We start from the raw sequence: 22,961 nt of genomic DNA, 5'->3' as shown, positions 1-22,961 counted from the left end.
CAAATATATGCCACTTAAAAGGCTGTTATGGTTTCCTCCTGAGGAACCATCGAGCAACCAAGAAGGGAACATATATACTGTAGCTTGGTGCAGGCATGTTCCTTTTAACTTTAGCTTTCTATTAATTAAGACAGAGTACGTTTTATTTTTCTCCCTTCCCTGTACTTCCCCAGCAGGGGAGTTTCACACAGAAGGTACTATTGCTTTAAGAAAGTATGGCTAACAAGGGAAAACCAATGAATGTTTATCTCGAATTGAGTGCTTTGTGACTTATACCAGGGAAACACTTGTAAGTTTATTCTGTAACATATACTGGTAAAATTAGTAATAATGAAATTGAGGAAAGCTTACAAAAATTAAAGTAAGTACTCGTGTAGATTTTCTTTTGATAAACTCAGTTACGATAACTTTTTCACACAGGTATACAGGAAGGATGGATATATTATGGCGGATCCTCCTCGTCAAAATTATATTATGAAACAACCAGTTGTTGGTCATCCAACGCAGAGACATGAAAAAGAGCCCCACTTGAACTATGGGCCCCAGACTGCTTATCCAGAGAAGCAATTAAATCGAGAATATGAACATTCTTCTTATAGATATGATGATACAGCAAACTATGTTGATCAGTTTTCTCATAATTATGATCCTCAAATACATTATGATGAGCGCCTAGCTCCTTATGAAGACAAATGGGCCTATTATGATGAAAAACAACCCTACCAGCCTACACCACCTTATGATGATAAACTTCCTCAAGAACTAGATCCAAGGCAACATATGGATGAAAACCCTGAACGTAACTACTTTGCACCACAGCCTCGCTATGAAGAATCTCCTTCAATGATGTATGACAGTGGGCCTCGCTATGAACACCCATCTAAAAACTTCAGTCCATCACAGCTAAATTATGATGAACATCCACCAGCGGAGCCTGATATTCGTGTTAGATATAAACAAGAGCCTCAGGGTTTTCCTCCTGCAACTTCTAGACTTCCTGAACCTAAACAATATTTTGACCAGCAAACACGGGTTTATGATCAAGGTCCTCAACGAGGGTTTAATTCTAAACCAGTACAGTACAAATCTTCTCATGGTGTTGAAGTAATTCCCCCTCCCCCTCCCCCATCACAAATAAAACCTGAACTGCTGCCTTCCAACAATAAACCACTGCCTCCACCTCCAGTTGTAGTAGAAGAAGAAGATCCAGCCATGAAACCACAGTCTGTTCTTACCAGAGTGAAAATGTTTGAAAATAAAAGGTCGGCTTCAATAGAAAAGAACAAGGACCTTAATGATACACCAGCCATTAAAGTATGTACACTTAAAAGTAATTATGCTGAACTTAATTGTGCTTTTCTCTGTGCTTTAACTGTTTAGTGATGCAAGTGCACAGGTAAACAGGACATAGTGCTCAGAATGAAACCTTGGGAATGGGTAGATATAGACAGGATCCTGTATTAGCAGGTGAATTTGCTTAAATAATAGTTAATTGAAAGGCATTTAAAATACTAGGTGGGAATTGGAAAATTCAACTGTTAAAAGCAAGACAGCAGATTAAATGACAGAGGGAGGATTTCTACAATTCCTAGTAAGGACCAGGTAGGACATGAGTCAAGCTAATAAAATCATTGATGGTTGGAGAGGGCATTGTGTGTGCTTTAAGTGAATCCTGGCTTGATATTAGTCAGGACTGGGACAAAAAATACAAAACCATAGAGATTCTGAGCAAAAAGCAGCTGAATTGCTGTGGGTCACCTAGGAGAAACCTAAGAGATCTAGGATCTACAGAAGTGTAACCTTTAGGTCACTTTCTTAAAGAGAAGCAGATTTTTATAGCAACTATCCAGAAGATAACAAGCAAAGGTGAAATACTGTTAATGGGGATCTTAAATCTACCATATCAAATAGAAGTTGAGATGTTCTGAAGTCTGTCGAAAGAAATTAGTTGAGAAGTCCAATCCTAGTGAAGCAACACTGAACGTGGTCCTGACAGTCAGTCATAATATCACTGAGGCTATAATAGGGGAAAACCTGGATTCCAGTGATCATTGTGCTATATGGTTCATTGTAAATAACAAGATCTAAGAAACTGTTTAAAGCATGTTAGGAAAAAGAATGGAAAGGGCAATAAAGTTAAAAATTATATATATATATATATATATATATATATATATATATATATATATATATATACACACATACACCACACACTAGACACTAGATGTGGCCTAGATGGAAATAAAGCCTTTGGCACTGCTTAGTACAGAAAATTCTGATCAAGAATAGCCATTGTAAGACAAGATTGCAAAGTGATATATTTTATGGCATAAAAATTTCCAAAGATATTCTTTACCTCCAACAATTAGTCACCAGGTTTGCAATGCACTAATGTGTGCTGCTGCGATCACCCTCTAATTGAGTAATTTGTAGTGCTCTTCATTCTCCCATCACAATGTAGGGCAAGGACCTGGCCTCTTGTTGGGCATCCACTTTTTTTTTTTTAACCCCACATGGGTTTGAAGGGAAGCATGAAACAATACTTGTCTTGACTGGTGAGGCCTAGGGAACCCTGCAGCCCAGACTTCTGCAGTTCTTTGTGTGTTCATGTATGCTTGTATAGAAACTTAGCTGTGCAACTTTCCATGAGAGCCCAGATGAGAACTTTCATAGAAAAATTGTCAGACACGGATAAATTCTCAAAAGGCGGCCAAAAGTTAGGCACCAGGATGATGCACACTAAGTGTGAATTCTGTAACAGTTCCACATAGAACTGCTGTTTATAGAACACTAGCTTTAAGTCCACGGTTTTTTGTCAAACCTAAGGCACAAGCACTTATGCCCCTGATTTGCTCATGTCCCTCCCAGGTCCATACACCCTTGCAGTTGCTCCTTATTGAAATTGTAAGCCCAGTTTATAGAATACCAAGTAATGTCAGTTATGCACCTAGTGGCTAATTAGTCTATTAATACTAATAATTGGCATTTGATTAAGCCTATTGGCATCTAATTAAACATTTCCTTTAGGAATGTAACAGACCTTATGTTATACATTGTGTGCACAACTTTATGTGAAGTTGGGCACCCAACTTTATAGAAGTAGGGGGATAAGGATAACTATAAAAATTCCTAAAATTGATAAACGTCATGAGAACTACATGGTTGAGCAATAGTACAGACAGTTATCGTCCATGGGGTCGACTCTGAAGGGAAGATGATCATTTGGATGACACACAGATCATTGCTAGTCTATTAGTTTTATAAGTGATACTGAAAATGGATTAGAAGGGGAAGTGTACCTGTTTGCAGATGTAACAATTTACAGCAGAGTAGACATGCCAGAGGGAATTAATAAGGTAAAAGGCAATGTAAAATTAGACAAATGGTCAAAGCTATGGCAACTACACTAAATTAAAAAAAAAAATGTAGGATCATGTTTCTGAGATACAGAATTCTAAGGCTAAATACATTTTTTTTTTTTTTTTTGGGGGGGGGGGGGGGGGGGGGGTGAAGATCTAGCCCATTAGTGTAATAAAGCAGTTGGAAAATCTAAAAGTATATTTGAATACATAAAGGTAGGACTAGTAGAAGGAATTTATAACACATCTCCATAGGTCTCTGAGACCTTATCCAGTTCTGTGTTCATTTCTGGAGATTACGTCTACTACATCTACAAAAGAACATTAGATAAGATACATTTCAAAGAAGGGCCGTGAAAATGGCATGCACTCCACAGAAAGACTGAAGAAGCCAAAAACATTCAGATATGTAGCAGACTTCAGTAAAGTACCAGGATATAGCATTTTCTATAAAATAAAAAGCTTTATTACTTAGGGGGTCATCATTTCAAATTTGAGAGGATAGCTGAAAAGGAATGTTAAGAACATTATGGGCCCCGTTTACTAAGGGGCGCTAGCGTTTTTAGCGCATGCTAACCCTAGAGCCGTTCAAAGGAGTATATGGTTGTCTTTAGTGTTAGCGCACACTAAGTTTTAGTGCGTGCTAAAAACGCTAGCATGGCTTAGTAAACAGGGCCTTATGTTTTCATTGAGAGAGAAGTAAATACCTGCAACAGATTTCCAGTGGAGGTTATAGAAGCTATAAGAGTTCAAAATTCAAGAATTCAGGAGACAAAACACAAAGGTATCCTAGCTGTAGGGTGAAGGTCATAGATCAATGTAAGACCAGCAGCACAGTTGGCAAGCTAGGTGGATCAAGTGGTTCTTCTCTGTTAATGTCTTCTGTATTCTTTCTGTAAAATAGAAAAGTCTTTTTATTGATCTGCAAAAATTCATTGTGAGATTTGCTTTTTTGTTTCTAGTTATGAGGGATGAGGAAATTTTTGGATGTAATCAATAATATACTTCCTTACATGAGGCTTTCAACATTTATTCCTCGACTTTGTAAATAAATCTGTTGATCTGCAACTCTTGTGAATAAGATGAAAAAATATATTTTTTTTATTCCCAGCCCCTAGAAATTCCTCCCAAGCCTGCAGTAGCACCAGTGAATGCTCCAAAATTAGCTCCTCAACCTCATTTTGAACAAGAAAAAACGGTTTACAGGTAGGTGTATTGTTGAACATTGAACAGGATATTGTTTTTGTAATAAAATATCAGCAGTTCTGATGCACAACCCCAGCAGTTAAAATTACTTCTCAAGGGTACATCATTTGTATTCACACAAAAAATTGTTGGGTAATTTAAATCCCTTTTCTTTTATGACAGTCTTTCTGTAAAGATGACCGAGCTCACCATAAATAAGTGAATTTCATGACTTTTGAGTGACAGTGAGTGGAATGATTTTGCCAGAGCTTTTGGTAGATTTTTTTTGTTGTTTTATTTACTGCAGTGGTGTAGTCGGGTGGCACCCTTGTTAGGGTTGGCAGGGATCCCCAAGGCCTGCCAGCCAAAGAGGTCCTGTTCCAGTGGCCCAGAATGCTCCCATACTCACTGCAGCCAATAGCATTCTCTATGGGCCGCTCTGACGGATCACCTCCCTCACAGTGCATGCTTAGTCTTTGGGCCGGAAGAGGGTTTACATTTCTAGTTTTGAGTATTATGGGCCTTAAGGATGCATGGCTCTCTTCCTCTGTTTTGGGATTGAAAAGCTGGAATTTATATTCCTATACATTGGAGGGGGAAGATGGGAGGGTGTTGCAGTATTTTTTTTTGTAGCAGATTTGATTATATTTTTTGGGTGGGGTTGTTTATAACTATTGCTTATGTCACCTTTTAATGAAGGCTGATGGGTGATGCACGGTTTTTGTCTCTTAATGTGAGGGGGCTTAACTCCCCATTTAAGTGTCACGTTATTTTTAAGGAGGCTACTCGTCTGAAAGCTGATATTTGCTTTGTTCAAGAAAGTCACCTTCTGCAGCACCATGAATGTTTGTTTATTATCTCCTGTGAAACATCCTACCTTTATCTATTGAACCCCTTACCCTGCAATTCACAGCAGAAGAAAACCAATGGGGTGGAAATACTTGTCTCCCATACTCTAACATGGTAACTGCAGAGGGTGATTACAGATGGTGAGGATGCCATATTTTGTTATTAAAGACATTTAAGCAATCCACATACACCTTTTTAAATGTCTATGCCTCAAACACTAGCCAAGGGGAGTTCTATGATAAACTTACATCTGTTCTTACTAAACACAAGGTTGGGACAGTTAGTAATTGGGGAGACTTCAACCTGACCCCTAATAGTGCAGCACCTGAGGTCCAGTATACACAATGAGACAGGTAGCAGATAGAAGAATTCTTAACACATTGGGATCTGATGGATCTTTGGAGATCATCCCACCTGCGAGAAAGGGATTACACTTTCTTCTCTCAGACCCATCACACTTACTTCTGTATTGATCTCTGGTTGGAAGATTTTATAAATCTTCAACAATTGCAAGATATCTCCATATATGGTCTGACCATGCCACACTCAAAATGACTGTAGCTCTCCCCTTAGTCTATACTAGATCTAGACACTGGGGGTTCAGTGATCCCTGTTACTGGATCTTGCTAATGTAGAACAGCTAGAAAAAGATCTAGTAGAATATTTGACTATTAGCGATACACCTGATGTCAGCCTGAAGGCATGAAAGTAGTTATTATAGGCAAAATCTCTCCAAGCTTACATATGTAGGACTAAATTGACTCGGTAGAAATGATTGCGGAACCTTATAGTGGAATTGGAAGGGGGAAGAAACAGGGAATGGGGATCACTATTCTTTATCAGAGACTCCATGAGGCTAGAGAAGAGCTTCAAGAGCTAGAATTTTGAGTTTGGCAACCGAGCTAGTTGCCTCCATGTGCTGAGGAAGCAACAATTAAAAAAATTATATTCCTAAAATTGTGGACCAGAGCGCGTCTTTTTGCCATGAGAAGGTGGAGATACAGCATGAATTTGTCCACTTGTATACTGACCTTTATGCACCTGAGTTCATGCCTTCCTGTGATTCTACTGACCAGTTCGTGTGGGGCATAAACTTCAATTAATACTTTCAGAGGCTGCTCACCTTTCAAAACTCATTACGCTTGAGGAAGCACTCTGGGCCATTAAAAATCTGCCCCAGGTCAGAGCTCCTGGCGCACACACACATTTTCCAAATGCTTTAAGAAATATTTGGCTGCCTATTAACAAAGGTTTTGAACTCAAGACCCAAAGTGGTCTGCACATTCTTGGAGGCTGGTTGCTATTACCATTGTTCTAAGCCAGGCAAGGATCCTCTGGATTGTGTGTCATATAGGCCCATATATCTACTTGGAAACTGATTTATAAAATTTGTACTAAGATAATGGCAGCCAGACTTCAATACCTAATGCCTTAGCTGGTTGCAGAGGACCAAGTGGGCTTTATCACTGGTAGTCAGACCTTTGATAACATTCGCAGAGCCTTACTTGTTGTTCATGGTGCGGGGAATAAACTAGATCCTCCTTTGGTGCTATCTGTTGACACAGAAAAGGCTTTTGATAGTCTACTGGCCTTATCTCTCTGCTGTACTAGGGAAGCTGAGGATTACAGATAACTATTTGGGATGGGTGCGCTCTTTATATAAGCCATTAGCTAACCTTCACATAAGTGGATTGCATACGGAGGAATTTGAGTTGCACCGGGCACACTTTAGGGCTGCGCACTTTTCCCATTACTTTTTGCTTTATTGAACCCCTTGCCCAACTGATCAGACAAATGAATCTATTCAGGGTATATTATGGGGGGGGGGGGGGGGGGGGGGGAGGGAGAAGACATGTTCACATATGATGTTTTATTGACTCAACCTGTGCTAACGAGGTACATGGATCAGATGATCTGTACTTTGCAGTGTTATGGGGATATTGGGATTTCAAACTAACATGGCCAGATTGAAGATATTAAACTTAACCATTGCTCCTGATATAGTTAATGCATCTCGGTGTAAATATTCTTCTCCGAGGACAGGCAGTCTGCTTGTTCTCACATGTGGGTCGGCGTCCACAGCGGCCCCAGGAATGAAGATTTTTTTCTAGTAAAATCTGAAGAGCTTTGCAACAGCCAGCAAAGCACAGGATGGACGCACTGCGCATGCGCGGCCATCTTCCCACCCGCATGCGTCCGTTCCCGCCTCAGTTTTTTCTTTTCCGTGGTGGAGAGTGGCTGCTTGTCGGTCTCTCTCCCTTAAGTCCCAGGAAAAACGTAGGCGCCTTGTCGCGTGCTGTTTGCTGCTTTTTTCTTGTTTCCCGTTGCCTTTTTCTTGATTTTTTTCTTTTCTAGTAAAAAAAAAAAAAAAAAGAAAATCCCTCTTTTTTTTCCTTAGTTTTGGCCCTTTATAAGTTTCCTTTCGGTTCCGTCGCGGCAATTTTGGGCCACCCGTCCGTGGTTCCCTTTTTTTATGCCCTTAGCTGGCGCAATCGAGCCATTTGACTTCACTGCTGCGATTTTTCCACTGATGTCATCGAAGCCTTCCAGCAGCTTTGTCATGTTCTCGAGGACCTTGGCATTCTGTCAGGCTTCTTCCCCGGGAACCCTGGGTACGTGAGTCCTTGGACCACGGCTGAGGAGCGGCAGTGGCAGGCAAGATCACCTTCGGAGCAGAGAAGAGACAAGGCTGGACTGGAACCCCGGACTGGAGTCCTGCACTGGAACACTCGGGACTGGAACGCACCGGACCGGAACACACTGGAGTAGGCTTCACCTACGCTTAGCTGCCTTTCCCCGAGGGTTGAGCCCTCAGGTTCGAGCAGCTGGTAGGGCTTACAGGAAAACCAGAACTGGAACCAGCAACAGGAACAACCGGAGTCAGGATCCAGCAGTGCTCCCAGATACCTAGGCTAACGTGAGACAGGCAGGCAGGGAATGTCCGGGTTCAGGCAATAGTCCGAGACAGGTGGCTGGCGGAGAAGATCTGAGTACAGGCAATAGGCAGAGATAGGCGTGGTCAGGTTCAAAGCAGGAGTCTCTGGGCAGGCGGCTAGCAGAGCAGTAGATAGGTACAGGCAAGGGTCAGAACCAATAGCAAGACTAGGGCTGGAGCTCCAGTAACAAGGAGAACTGGCAAAGGACAAGACTAGGGCTGAAGCTCCAGAAACCAAGGAAAACCCCACCGGGGAAAACCAGAGGCTAAACTCAGGAGACCTAGAAGCTGTACACAAGCTAACAAGCAGAGCAGTGCCCAAGCTAACTAGGCAAACACTAGGAACTCACACAGAGCAAACACAGAAGAACTAGTAAAGCTGTACACAGGCTATCAAGCAAGGCTGTGCCCAAGCTAACTAGTCAAACACTAGGCAATCACACAGAACTGGACAATGTAGCAGTGCACAGAGCACTCTAGCATACCAGGGACCTTATACGATGCAAAGGCCAAGACTGCAGTCTCTAAGTGCTTAATAAAGCCCTTCCACACCAGAGGCACAGCTGCAGCAATCTCCAGAAACTACGGAGGCTGATTAGGCACAAGCCACAGAGCAGGCAGAAAGCACAGTAAAACACAGAGGCTTCCCACACCCAGGTGTAGTGTAGTGAAGCAATTAGAGTCCTGCTGGCAGCAGCCAGCACACAGAGAGAGAGCTAACCCAGGCAACACCCACAGGTGCAGTATAGTGAGGCAATTAGTGTCATGCTGCTGGATGCAGCCAGCACAGAACCAGAGCTAGCTCAGAAAGGACAGACAGAAGAAGCAGGAGCCAGCTAGAAAGCTGACCCCCAGAAACAAGGTAGGACTGAGAGTGGTCACGGCCAGAGACGTGACAGGCTTCAAGAAGTGTGCTTGGTGCCAGCGGTCGATCTTGGGCACTGACCCCGCACTCTTGGTGCAGTCAGTGCCTTGGGCCCGACCATCGCCCAGACGCTTGCAAATTGTGTCTTAGCTTGAAAAAGCGGACACGGGCGTCATGAAGAGCTCTTCGGGACTGCCTTTTCGGAGCTCTGACTGATTCCTCGGCGTCAACATCGGCACCAGGGATGGCATCAACATCGGGAGCGCAGGGTAACGGCTGTCCGAACTTCCCCTGTAGCTGGAAGTAGTGAGCTGTCGAGTGGGTCTCCATCTGTCTCGAAGGCTCCTGCTGTGCAGGCCCACTGGGACCGACCACTCTCGGACCCAACCCCGAGGAGGCATATGGATTCCACATTCGCCTCGACTGTACCAAGGAGTACCAGTGATGTGCTTCGAGTGAAGGCGAAGAAGCATCGGCATCAGTCTCCCTCGAGACACGGTACCGGGAGCTCTGGGGCGTTGAGGGATTCGGCACCCCGTCCACATACCCGCCTTGGTGAAGACCAGTTGCACACCTTGGACTGTAAGAGAGCATTGGCCTTTTACGTGGAGTGGGCAAAGCCCTATAGACAGTCCGCCCAGTTTGTTGCTTTTGATCCCAACAGGAGGGAAGTTGCCATCGGAAAATGCACAATCTCTAATTGGCTAGCGGATTGCATATCCTTTACTTATGCCCAAGCTGGGCTGACTCTAGAGAGCCATGTCATGGCTCATAATGTCAGAGCCATTGCTGCGTCAGTGGCTCACTTGAAGTCAGCCTCTGTTGAAGAGATTTGCAAGGCTGCAACGTGGTCATCAATCCACACATTCACATCTCACTACTGCCTTCAGCAGGATAGCCGACACAACAGTCGGTTTGGGCAGTCGATGCTGCAGAATCTATTTGGGGTTTAGAATCCAACTCCACCCTCCTAGGCCCATTTCTGTTCTGTTCCAGGCTCCACTCTCACTTAGTTGTGTTTCTTTTCAGGTCATTCTAAGTTATGTCCTCGCCGTTGCGAGGCCCAATTGACCAATGTTCATTGTTTTGAGTGAGCCTGGGGGCTAGGGATACCCCAATTGTGAGAACAAGCAGCCTGTTTGTCCTCGGAGAAAGTGAAGATACATACCTGTAGCAGGTATTCTCCGAGGACCGCAGGCTGATGGTTCCCACAAACCCACCTTCCTCCCCTTTGGAGTTGTTCCAGTTCTCTATTTGCTTTTATCAAAGTAAAGAGGGCACGCTCGCACGTGCGCGGTATGTTTGGCCCGCACAACGGCGCGTTCTCGAGAATTCTTTGTTTTGCTATGCAAGTTTTTTGCCGGTCTCCTGGGCCGTCGCCGACGACGACCCAGTTGTGAGAATAATCAGCCTGCTATCCTTGGAGAATACCTGCTTACAGGTATGTATCTTCACTATATTGGGGTAATTGAAATCACTCCAATTATTAAATCAAATTTGATCATGTATGATCTCCCAGCGGACACAACACGTTAACTCTTGTACTAAATCCTGCATTCCACTAAGGGCTAGATCTAAAATAGTTCCCCCTCCTGTCTGTTCTTGGACCAGTTACTCCAAGAAGCAGTCATTTAGGACTTTTATCTCCCTAGCACTTCCTGATGTGACATTTAACCAGTCAATATTGGGGTAATTGAAATCACCCATTATTATATTGCCAGATTTTCTAGCTGTTCTAATTTCTGTTAACATATCTACTTCTGTGATTGTTCTGGCCTGACGGACAGTAGTATAGCCCTACATATATATTCTTTCCTTTCACACATGGAATTTCTATCCATAAGGATTCCACGTTGCTGTCTTTCAAGCAGAATTTTTAATTTATTTGATTCAATTCCCTTTATCATATTGCGCACCTCCCCCCTCCAATTTGATACACTCTTATCATTGCGACATAATTTGTACCCTGGTAAGTGTTCCATTGATTGTCTTCCTTTCACCAGATTTCTAAGATACCTGTTATATCTACCTCTTCATTTAGTGCTGTATACTCTGCTCTCCTATCTTATTTTTTAGGTTTCTAGTATTTGTATACAGACACTTCATAGTGTGTTTTTTCTTTGCATCTACAAGCTGCATAGAAGTTGACGGGGATAATTTGCAACCTTTGCTCTGTTCAACCCTTGAATGCTGCTGGCTTTCTTTCACCTTTGTTGGAACCTCTCTGTTGGGATTCCCTAAATGTCCTGTTACAGTAGTATCCTTCAAGGATACCTCACTCCAAACCATAAGCTCCTGAGATACTGTTAGCTCCCTCCCCCACCCCTTTCTAATTTAAAAGCTGCTCTGTCTCATTTTTTAATGTAAGTCCAGCAGCCTGGCTCCATCCTGGTTAAAATGGAGTCCATCCTTTTGGAGTAGAATCTTTGGAGTAGAATCTCTTTTCACCAGATTGTTGCCCAATTCCTAACAAATCTAAACCCCTCCTCCCTGCACCATCGTCTCATCCACTTATTGAGACTTTGGAGCTCTGCCTATTTCTTTTGTCTTGCATGTGAAATGGGGAGACCTGAAAATGCTACCGTGGAAGTTCTGGATTTTTAGCTTTCTACATAAGATCCTAAATTTGACTCCTAGAACCTCCTTCCTCTCCCACATTTTCATCAGTGTGACAACAGGGCCTTTTTCAACTTTCCTCTTTAGTCACTGTGACTTGATTCACAGATAACTGAACACTATCATGGTTTTTCTTACTTCCTAACAGGGAGACCCTTTGTAACAGTTTCTCTGTAAAGGTAACTTTCTGAGGTTTCCTTTTACTAAGGTGCGCTGAAAAATGGCCTTCCCTATTGTAGACACATGTATTGGACGCTCGCAAGTCCATTTTTCAGCATGCCTGCAAAATAAAAATTGTTGCGTGTCCATTTTGGGCCTGAGACCTTACCGCTACCCATTGATTTAGTGGTAAGGTCTTGCGCGTTAACCAGGTGGTAATCAGCGAATGTACACTGCCGATTACCGCCCAGTTAGCGCCACGCAGTAGAAAATAAAAAATATTTTCTGCCGCGCTTATCAGACACATGTATAAAATGGAATTACTGCCTGGGGCACACGGTAGCTGGGTGGTGGTTCCAAATTGACGCACATCGGATGCCCATAGGCGCCAACGCGCCTTAGTAAAAGGGCCCCTTAGTGAACTTCTGTCCTGCTCTAGAAGTCCTCTCATAGTACCTCATTTCAGATATCTGTTTTTCATATGATTGTGTTTTGTATCAGTCTTAAGAGTCCATCATCTCTTCCAAACATACCCTTCTCATAAGCCAAGGAGACACATTCTTCTGTAGAAGATACGTGCAAGGTATCAAGGGGGTTCTGTTAATATCTTCACATATCATTACCAAATGAACAAAGCAGAACATTACTCTTGGAGAATGCTTCTCAGTCATTTATTTATTTATTTGTTACTTTTGTATCCCACATTTTCCCACCTATTTGCAGGCTCAATGTGGCTTACATAGTACCGGAGAGGCGTTTGCATACTCCGGTGTAAACAAATACAAAGTGATGTTGTAGTAAGATAAAAGTTCATGTGGCACAGCCACATTCGGGAATCATTCAACGGAAGACTTGTGTTATGTCCATTTCGTATTTTAGGTTTGTTGTGTTGCAGAGATCAGGCATTTATGTTGGATTGGTAGGGTATGCCTTTTTAAACAGGTTAGTTTTTAGTTTTTTTCTGGAAGTTTAGGTGGTCAAACGTGGTTTTCAAGGCTTTTGATAATGCTTTCCACAGTTAGGTGCTTATGTAGGAGAAATTGGATGTGTAGGTTGATTTGTATTTGAGTCCTTTGCAGCTTGGGTAGTGCAGATTTAGGTACGTTCGTGTAGATTCGGATGTGTTTGTAGTTGGTAGGTTGATCAAGTCTGTCTTGTATCCCGGGGCTTCACCATAGATAATTTTGTGGACCAGAGTGCAGATTTTGAAAGCAATGCGTTCTTTGATTGGGAGCCAGTATAGTTTTTCGCAGAGGGGTTTTGCTCTTTCAAATCGCATTTTTCCAAAGATAAGCCTAGCTGCCGTGTTTTCAGTGGTCTGAAGTTTCTTTAATGTTTGTTCCTTGCATCCCGCTTAAATTCCATTGCAGTAGTCTACGCGGCTTAGTACCATTGATTGTACCAGGTTGATCCCATCCTATAAAATATTACTAAACTACATTTCACAACTTCCGATTGTTGGGGTGTGTAACAGAGTATGATCAGTTCCTATTTTATCAGTTCCTATAATAATAATAATTATTATTATTATTATTAGCATTTGTATAGCGCTACCAGACGATCTGGATGGTCCTTCTTAAAAATATTCTCAGTTGCTAGTATCTGCAGTCTATGTAGGGTCATCAGTAACACCTGAGAAGTGTTTTCCTGCTCTCTTTACTGGGAAAGTGCCCAATTAGAATGGACATGCTGAAGAAAGGCAAGCAGGTGGGGTGGGGGGGGGGGGGGGGGTGTGTGGGGAGGGATACATGTGTCAAGCCACAACAATATGACTTACCAACTTTTGATGGGGAAATATTAGTGCAATAGAAACTTATTAGCCTTGCATGCTGTAGGATTTTATAACAGAAATTAAAGATATTTCTTTTGACCTACCAGGTGGTTTTTGTTGTTAAGGGCAATAAACAGATGTTCTCTGAGAACAAGCAGGCTGCTTTTCTCACGACTGGGTCAACGTCCACGACGGGCCCACAAATGGAAATCTTCCATACCAACAAACTTTTGCCAGAGCCTTCCAGCGTGCGGCCACGCGCAGAGCGCATGCGCAGCCATGTTCCTGCCCGTCACACGAGAGTCCCGCTCAGTTGTTTCTTTTCCGCGGTTAGGGAGTGACTGCTTGTTCGTCTCTCTCGTTTCGGCCCGAAAAGAGCCTTCGCTTTTCGAGGTTTTTTTCCTCCTATCTTTTGTTTGCCCTGTTCCCTTCACACTTAAAAAAAAAAAAAAAAAATGAAAATCCTTTATTTCCTAGTTTTTGTCCTTTTAAGTTTCCTTTTGCTTGCCGCGCATACGCGGTTTCTCATTTTTGTGCCCTTTACTTTTGGCACAATCGAGAATTTTGACTTCGCCGCTGCTATTTTTCCGTCCATGTCATCGAGGACTCCCAGCGGCTTCAAGAAGTGTACTCGGTGCAACCAGGCGATCTCAGATACCGACCTCCACGCGTGGTGTCTTCAGTGCCTTGGGTCCGACCATCGCCCAGATGCCTGTAAGTTGTGTCTTAGCCTTAAAAAGCGGACACAGGCGTTGAGAAAAGCTCTTTGGGATCGTCTTTTTGGAGCTTCGCCTGGTTCTTCGGCGTCGAGGTCGTCGTCGTCGATATCGGCATTGGAGATTGCATCAACTTCAGGAGCGCAGGTAGTGGCTCTTTGAAGACCATCACACGCTGGGAGCAGTCAGCCATCGAGTGGTCTCCACCTGCCTCGAAGACTCCTGCTGTGCAGGCCCACCGGGACCGACCACTCTCAGACCCGACCCCGAGGAGGTGTGTGGATTCCACATCCTCCTCGTCGGTACCGGGAGCTCCGGGGCTTCGTGGGATTCGGCACCCGTTAAGCGTCGACGCCGGGAAGAACGCCAGTGCCGGTGCCGACCCCACAGCCTTCCTCAACAGCAACTCTGGACGAGCGCATCCGAGCCATTCTTCCAGGTCTTCTGGAAGGGTTGCTGCATCAGTCTGCTCTGGTGCGGGGCGTGCTTGCGCCCTCCGTACCGTCGATGGAAGCGGCAGCTGCCTCTCTGCCTGTGGTGAGGTCTCCGACGCCGGTGTCACCTGCGGCCTCGGCTGCCACCCAGGTCGACTCCCCGTCGACATCGCTGGAGGGAGCTTCATCGCCGCCGGCATGGGAGTCGACTTCTCGACATCACCTCCTCGGCGTCGAGTCGGGCCCGGTTTCGGACTGCAGTTAAAGAATTCTTGTCTGATACCGATGATGATGCCTTGTGGGATGAAGGGCACGATCCCAGGTATATCTCTTCTGAGGAGTCTTGTGGTCTTCCCTCTGATCCTACTCCTTCTCCAGAAAGAAAGCTTTCTCCCCCGGAGAGTCTTTCTTTCTCTTCATTTGTCCTGGAAATGTCTGTGGCTATTCCCTTCCCTGTGGTATCTGAGGATGAGCCCAGGCCTGAGATGCTCGAGGTCCTTGACTGTCCGTTGCCACCTAAGGAGTCATCCACGGTTCCTTTGCATAATGTGCTCAAGGAGACTCTTATGCGGAACTGGATGAAACCACTAAGTAATCCCACCATTCCCAAGAAAGCTGAGTCCCAAGATCGGATTCACGGAGAACCTGAGTTGATGAAGTCGTAGTTACCTCACGGCTCTATGGTTGTGGATTCTGCTCTCAAGAGAGCCGGGAGTTCTAGAGACTTTGCCTCGGCACCCCTGGGGAGAGAATCTAGAACACTGGACTCTTTTGGGAGACAGGCCTATCAGTCTTCTATGCTCGTGGCTAAAATTCAGTCTTACCAGCTCTACACAAGTATTCACTTGAGGAACGCGGTGAAGCAACTGGCGGACTTGGTCAATAAGCTCCCTCCGGAGCAGGCCAAGTCTTTTCAGGAGGTGGTCAGGCAGCAGAAGGCGTGTCATAAATTCCTGTCCAGGGGTGCTTACGATTTTTTTGATGTTGCATCCAGAAACGCTGCCCAAGGTATAGTGATGCGCAGACTCTCATGGCTGCGTGCCTCTGACCTGGACAATCGAGTCCAGCAGCGGATTGCGGATGTTCCTTGCCGGGGGGATAATATTTTTGGTGAGAAAGTTGAACAAGTGGTTGATCAGATCACTCAGCGGGAAACCGCTATGGACAATCTCTCCCACCGGGCGCCTTCTGCTACTACCTCATCAGGTAGACGTTTTTTTTCCAGGGAAGGAAGAATGCTCCCTATGCTTATAACAAGCGTAGGTACAATCCTCCTTCTCAACAACCTTCTCAGGCTCATCCCCAGCGCGCTCGTTCTCGTCAACAGTGTGCGCCAGGGCAGGCCCCTGCAGCTCCCCAGCAAAAGCAAGGGACGGACTTTTGACTGGCTCCAGATGAGCATAGCCGCTGTAGAAGTGTCCATGCCGGACGGCTTGCCAGTCGGAGGGAGGTTAAAGTTTTTCCACCAAAGGTGGCCTCTCATAACCTCCGACCGGTGGGTTCTTCAAATAGTCCAGTTAGGATACTCTCTCAATTTGATATCCAAACCTCCAAATTGCCCACCGGGAGCTCAGTCCTTCAGCTTCCAGCACAGGCAGGTACTTGCAGAGGAATTCTCCGCCCTTCTCAGCGCCAGTGCGGTCAAGCCCGTTCCACCAGGGCAAGAAGGGCTGGGGTTCTATTCCAGGTACGTCCTTGTGCAAAAGAAAACGGGGGGATGCGTCCCATCCTAGACCTAAGGGCCCTGAACAAATTCCTAGTCGGAGAAAAGTTCAGGATGGTTTCTTTGGGCACCCTTCTTCCCATGATTCAGGAAAATGATTGGCTATGCTCTCTAGACTTAAAGGATCAGTATCGGCCTGCTTATCCGACATTGCTGCATGGATGTCCAACCACCACCTGAAACTGAACATGTCCAAGACCGAGCTTATTGTCTTCCCACCAAAACCCACTTCTCCTCTTCCTCCACTCTCTATCTCAGTTGATGGCACCCTCATGCTCCCCGTTTCATCTGCCCGCAACCTCGGAGTCATCTTCGACTCCTCCCTCTCCTTCTCTGCGCATATCCAGCAGATAGCCAAGACCTGTCGCTTCTTTCTCTTTAACATCAGCAAAATTCGCCCTTTCCTCTCTGAGCACACCACCCGTACGTACTCTCGTCCACGCTCTCATTACCTCTCGCCTTGATTACTGCAACCTACTCCTTACTGGCCTCCCACTTAGCCATCTATCCCCCCTTCAATCTGTTCAGAACTCTGCTGCACGTCTTATATTCCGCCTGAACCGATATACTCATATCACCCCTCTTCTCAGGTCACTTCACTGGCTTCCAATCAGATACCGCATACAGTTCAAACTTCTCCTTCTTACCTACAAATGCACTCAGTCTGCAGCCCCTCATTACCTCTCTACCCTCATTTCCCCTTACGTTCCCGCCCGTAACCTCCGCTCACAGGACAAATCCCTCCTCTCAGTACCCTTCTCCACCACCGCCAACTCCGGGCTCCGCTCATTCTGCCTCGCCTCACCCTATGCTTGGAATAAACTTCCTGAGCCCTTACGCCAAGCCCCCTTCCTACCCATCTTCAAATCCTTGCTCAAAGCCCATCTCTTCAATGTTGCTTTCGGCACCTAACCTTTATACTTTTCAGGAAATCTAGACTGCCCCTATTTGTCCTTTAGATTGTAAGCTCTTTGAGCAGGGACTGTCCTTCTATGTTAAATTGTACAGTGCTGCGTAACCCTAGTAGCGCTTTAGAAATGTAGTAGTAGTAAAGGATGCTTATACGCACATCCCAATACTTCCAGCTCACAAGGAAGTATCTTTGATTCCGTCTGGGAGCACAGCACTTCCAGTATTGTGTGGTGCCCTTTGGTCTGGCGTCTGCGCCCAAGATCTTTACAAAATGCCTGGCAGTAGTTGCAGCGTCGCTACGCAGACTGGGAGTGCATGTGTTCCCTTATCTCGACGATTGGCTGGTGAAGAACACCTCAGAGGCAGGAGCTCTGCAGTCCATGCAGATGACTATTCAACTGCTGGAGCTACTCGGGTTTGTAATAAATTTTCCCATCTTTTCCTTGTTCAGAAACTGGAATTTATAGGAGCTCTGCTGGACTCGCAGACAGCTCGTACCTATCTTCCAGAAGCAAGAGCAGACAATCTTCTGTCTCTAGTTTCCAGGGCCAGGGCGTCTCAGCAGATCAGAGCTCGGCAGATGTTGAGACTTCTAGGACATATGGCCTCCACAGTCCATATGACACCCATGGGCCCGTCTTCACGTGAGATCAGTTCAATGGACTCTAGCTTCCCAGTGGTATCAAGCTGCATGGGATCTAGAAGATGCAATCCAGCTGTCTGCCGATTTTCAGAATTCCCTTCAGTGGTGGACAATTCAATCCAATTTGACCTTGGGACGTTCTTTCAAATTCCTCAGCCACAAAAAGTGCTGACAACGGATGCGTCCCTCATGGGATGGGGAGCTCATGTAGATGGGCTTCACACTCAAGGAGTTTGGTCCCTCCAGGAAAAGGATCTTCAGATCAATCTCCTGGAGTTGCGAGCGGTCTGGAACGCTCTAAAGGCTTTCAGAGATCGACTGTCCAACCAAATTATCCAAATTCAGACAGACAGGGGGGCACCAGATCTCGCCCCCTGCGTCAGGAAGCCGTCAGGATGTGGCTTTGAGCTCGCCGTTACGGCATGTTTCTCCAAGCCACTTATCTGGCAGGCGTAAACAACAGTCTGGCCGACAGATTGAGCAGGATAATGCAACCTCATGAGTGGACGCTAAACATGGGCGTTGTCCACAAGATCTTCCGAGCATGGGGCACCCCCTTGGTGGATCTTTTTGCTACTCAGGTCAATCATAAAGTCCCTCTTTTTTGTTCCAGACTTCAGGCCCACGATAGACTAGCGTTGGATGCCTTTCTCCTTCATTGGGGGAAGGGCCTTCTGTAGGCTTATCCTCCCATACCTCTGGTGGAGAAGACTTTGCTGAAAGTCAAGCAGGACTGCGGAACCATGATTCTGGTTGCTCCTTTCTGGCCACGTCAGATCTGGTTCCCTCCTCTTCTGGAGTTGTCCTCCGAAGAACCGTGGAGATTGGAGTGTTTTCCAACCCTCAGAACGAGGGGGCGCTTCTACATCCCAACCTCCAGTCTCTAGCTCTCATGGCCTGGATATTGAGAGCATAGAATTCGCTTCCTTGGGTCTTTCTGAGGGTGTCTCACGAGTCTTGCTTGCTTCCAGGAAAGATTCCACAAAGAAATGTTATTCTTTTAAGTGGAACAGGTTTGACGTCTGGTGTGACAGCAAGGCCCTAGATCCTCGCTCTTGTCCTACACAGACCCTGCTTGAATACCTTCTACACTTGTCAGAGTCTGGTCTCAAGACCAACTCCGTAAGAGTTCACCTTAGTGCGATTAGTGCTTTTCATCAACGTGTAGATGGTAAGCCTATCTCTGGACAGTGCATACCATTACCGTGTGGAAGGTAAGCCGATCTCAGGACAGCCTTTAGGTGTTCGCTTCATGAGAGGTTTGCTTTTTTCAGAGCCCCCTGTCTAACCTCTACCAGTGTCATGGGATCTCAGTGTTCTCACCCAGCTGAATTCCTGCCATCTGAAGTACTTGACTTGGAAGGTCATTTTCTTGGTGGCTGTTACTTCAGCTCGTAGAGTCAGTGAGCTTCAAGCTTTGGTAGTGCATGCTCCTTATCTCAAGTTTCATCACAATAGAGTAGTCCTCCGCACGCACCCTAAGTTGTTGCCAAAGGTGGTGTCGGAGTTCCATCTGAACCAGTCAGTTGTCTTGCCAACATTTTTTCCCCGTCCTCATACCCGCCCTGCTGAACGTCAGTTGCACACCTTGGACTGCAAGACAGCATTGGCCTTTTATGTGGAGCGGACAAGCCCCTTCAGACAGTCTGCCCAAATGTTTGCTGCTTTTGATCCCAACAGAAGGGGAGTCGCAGTCGGGAAACGCACCATTTCCAATTGGCTAGCAGATTGCATTTCCTTCACTTACGCCCAAGCTGGGCTGACTCTTGAGGGTCATATCACGGCTCATAGTGTAAGAGCCATGGCAGTGTCGGTGGCCCACTTGAAGTCAGCCACTATAGAAGAGATTTGCAAGGCTGCGACATGGTCATCAATCCACACATTCACATCTCACTACTGCCTTCAGCAGGATACCCGATGCGACAGTCTGTTCAGGCAGTCAGTGCTGCAGAATCTGTTTGGGGTTTAGGATCCAACTCCACCCCCCTAGGCCCTTTTTTATTCTGTTCCAGGCTGCACTCTCAGTTAGATGTTCTAGTTTGTAGGTCAGTTCTTAAGTCCTCGCCGTTGCGAGGCCCAATTGACCTCTCTTTGTTGTTTTGAGTGAGCCTGGGTGCTAGGGATACCCCAGTCGTGAGAACAAGCAGCCTGCTTGTCCTCTGAGAAAGCGCAGATACATACCTGTAGTAGGTATTTTCCGAGGACAGCAGGCTGATTGTTCTCACAAACCCGCCCACCTCCCCTTTGGTGTTGTCCTTTTCCTTGTTATTGCTTTTTGATCTAACTGAGCGGGACTGTTGCGCGACGGGCGGGAAGATGGCCGCGCATGCACGGTGCATGTGCCCGCGCACTGGAAGGGTCTGGCAAAAGTTTGTTGCTATGGAAGATTTCTGTTTGTGGGCCCGCCATGGACGTCGACCCATTCATGAGAACAATCAGCCTGCTGTCCTCGGAGAATACCTGCTTACAGGTATGTATCTTCGCTTTACCTACACCATCTTAACACATTAAAGTACTACAGTTTTTTAATGTAGTGGATTCTTGAAAGGATTACATTTATTTATAATCTGACATTTATATACTGATTTCTATAACCAAGGGTAAATGAAAGTGGTATACAAAAAGTAACAATGTCACTAATTGGCAAACATACTTTTTATATTGTCTCCAGTTTTATGCTATGAATTAGTTTGTAATAGATACATTTAAAAAATAAACTGATTTCATGAAGAAAGAGACCATTTTATATTCATGTATATGATTTATTCTTTTGTGGTTAACCAAACAAAATTAATAAAATACCTTTTTAATTAATATAGGATACCAGAACCACAGAAACCTCAGACAAAGCCACCAGAAGATATTGTGCGCTCAAATCACTATGATCCAGAGGAAGATGAAGAGTACTATCGAAAACAACTCTCTTACTTTGATCGTAGAAATTTAGATAATAAACCCAAATCTCAGCTTTCTGCCAACCTCCCAGAGGCAGCCAAACCAGCACTTCCTCAGAGTTCATTAACCTTCGCAAACTACACATCCAAGTGAGTGTTTAATTTATAGTTTGATTTTTCAGATGTTTAGGATTAAAATAATCTACCTTTGTGTAGATTTAGTATGTTTGTTTTTGTTCTCCACAGAAATGAAATACCAGCAAACTTCATTAAAAAGAAAAAAATAAACCTAAATGGACGATATTTCCTCACAAGCTGCAGTACATGTTAATTGGCATGATAGGGATCAGGGATTTGGCTAATGAATGTTAAGTAAACCTAGCAGCACTTAGGGGCCCTTTTACTAAGCTGCAGGAGAATATGGTTTTATCGCGTTTTAACACGGGATTTTCTTGCACATTAAGCCCATTTCTAACATGGCAGTATTATAACCGTGTTTCAATGTTTTTTCATCAAGTTGTGTAATAATGTTCGCATTGGTGTGCATTACCTGAAAAAAAGTTAATGCTAATGCTAGCTGATTGACACCCGTTCTCTGCCCCTGACACATTCAGGCACAAAAATATTTATTAAAAAAATAGCTTAACACGTGAGTTAGCACGTGCTGACTGCAAACTACCATAAAATGTTTTAATGTATTTTGTGGTAAGCCTTTTTTTCTGCATAAAGTGTGTATTAGCACTCAATGAAATTTAGTAAAAGTGCCCCTTAATTTGCTTTGTGTAGTAAGAATTTAATATTAAATTAAGAAATAGGGGAAGAAATTACAGGCCATGGTGACCGATTTCTTTGCACATTTTTCACTATAAGAATTACTGGGAAAATTCAGCACCAAATTTACAATCTGTGCACAATGGGATTAATTTTATATCAGGGTGCCTAGGCTGAGCAGAAAAGTGGCTATTTTGGCACAATTTTATAAAGGCACATAGATGCCTATGTGAGTTTATAAAATCTTAGTACAGATCCAGCAGCCACCTATGTTGAAAGCATGGATGTTAATGCCTGCTCAAGAACAGATGTCAGCAAATACTGTACCCCAGTGGTTCCCAAACCTGGTCCTGGAGGAACCTCAGCCAGTCATATTATCGAGATATCCACAATGAATATTCTTGAGAGAGATTTGCATGCACTACCTCCACTGCATGCAGATCTCATATGAATATTTGTTGTGGGTATCCTGGAAACCTGACTGGCTAGGCTGCCTCCAGGACCAGGTTTGGGAACCATTGCTTTACCCCCATAATTTATAAATTAAGTGCATAAATCATGTCTCTACCCCATGTTTTACCCCATCTCTTTACACTGTTGCCGATCCATCTTCAAATTGAGTTCAAAATTTTATGCCTTGCATATAAGGCTTACCCATTTAGGTTATTCCCACGTATTTGTCATTAGTCATTCTGTATAATTACAGTCGCTCTCTGTGATCCCTTGACAGCCACCGTCTTTTTCTCTCAGCACCCAAAAAAGCTCACTATGAGTCCACTAGAAGTTCTTTCCCAAAGCTTTGAAATGCCCTGCCTTCATACATTAAATCTGAGTTATCTTTTATCAGATTTAAGACTCCTCTAAAAATGTTTTACATCGAACTGGCCTATGAGTCTTTATATCTCTGGTACCTAAATGTTCTTGTGACGCTGACTGAACTCGAGCAGTTTCTCCTTTCTCTTTCCCCTCACTTTCTGTTCCCTTCCCTTCCTCCCTTGCCCTTCCTTTTCCTTACTAGTCGAGTGGACTTAGTGTTAATTTTATGGCATTCCTTTCTTGTTATTTTATGCAAATTTTTATTGTAACTGCTTTGACCTGATCCCTGATAAAGCAATATCTCTATATATAA

General features: G+C 44.6%; 1 protein-coding gene across 1 annotated transcript in view; it reads left to right on the top strand.

The window, feature by feature from the left end:
- Positions 1-22,961, top strand: part of TJP1 (tight junction protein 1) — a 232,339-nt gene that overhangs the window by 150,143 nt on the left and 59,235 nt on the right. The window contains exons 20-22 of the mRNA XM_030191641.1: positions 421-1,314; positions 4,471-4,565; positions 20,987-21,211. Coding sequence (XP_030047501.1) covers positions 421-1,314; positions 4,471-4,565; positions 20,987-21,211 — 1,214 coding nt within the window. The remainder of the gene's footprint in view (positions 1-420; positions 1,315-4,470; positions 4,566-20,986; positions 21,212-22,961) is intronic.

The sequence above is a fragment of the Microcaecilia unicolor genome, chromosome 1, assembly GCF_901765095.1.
Source record: "Microcaecilia unicolor chromosome 1, aMicUni1.1, whole genome shotgun sequence".
NCBI lineage: Eukaryota > Metazoa > Chordata > Amphibia > Gymnophiona > Siphonopidae > Microcaecilia > Microcaecilia unicolor.
Note: the sequence above shows the minus strand (reverse complement) of the source record. Positions and strands in the feature narration are given on the sequence as shown.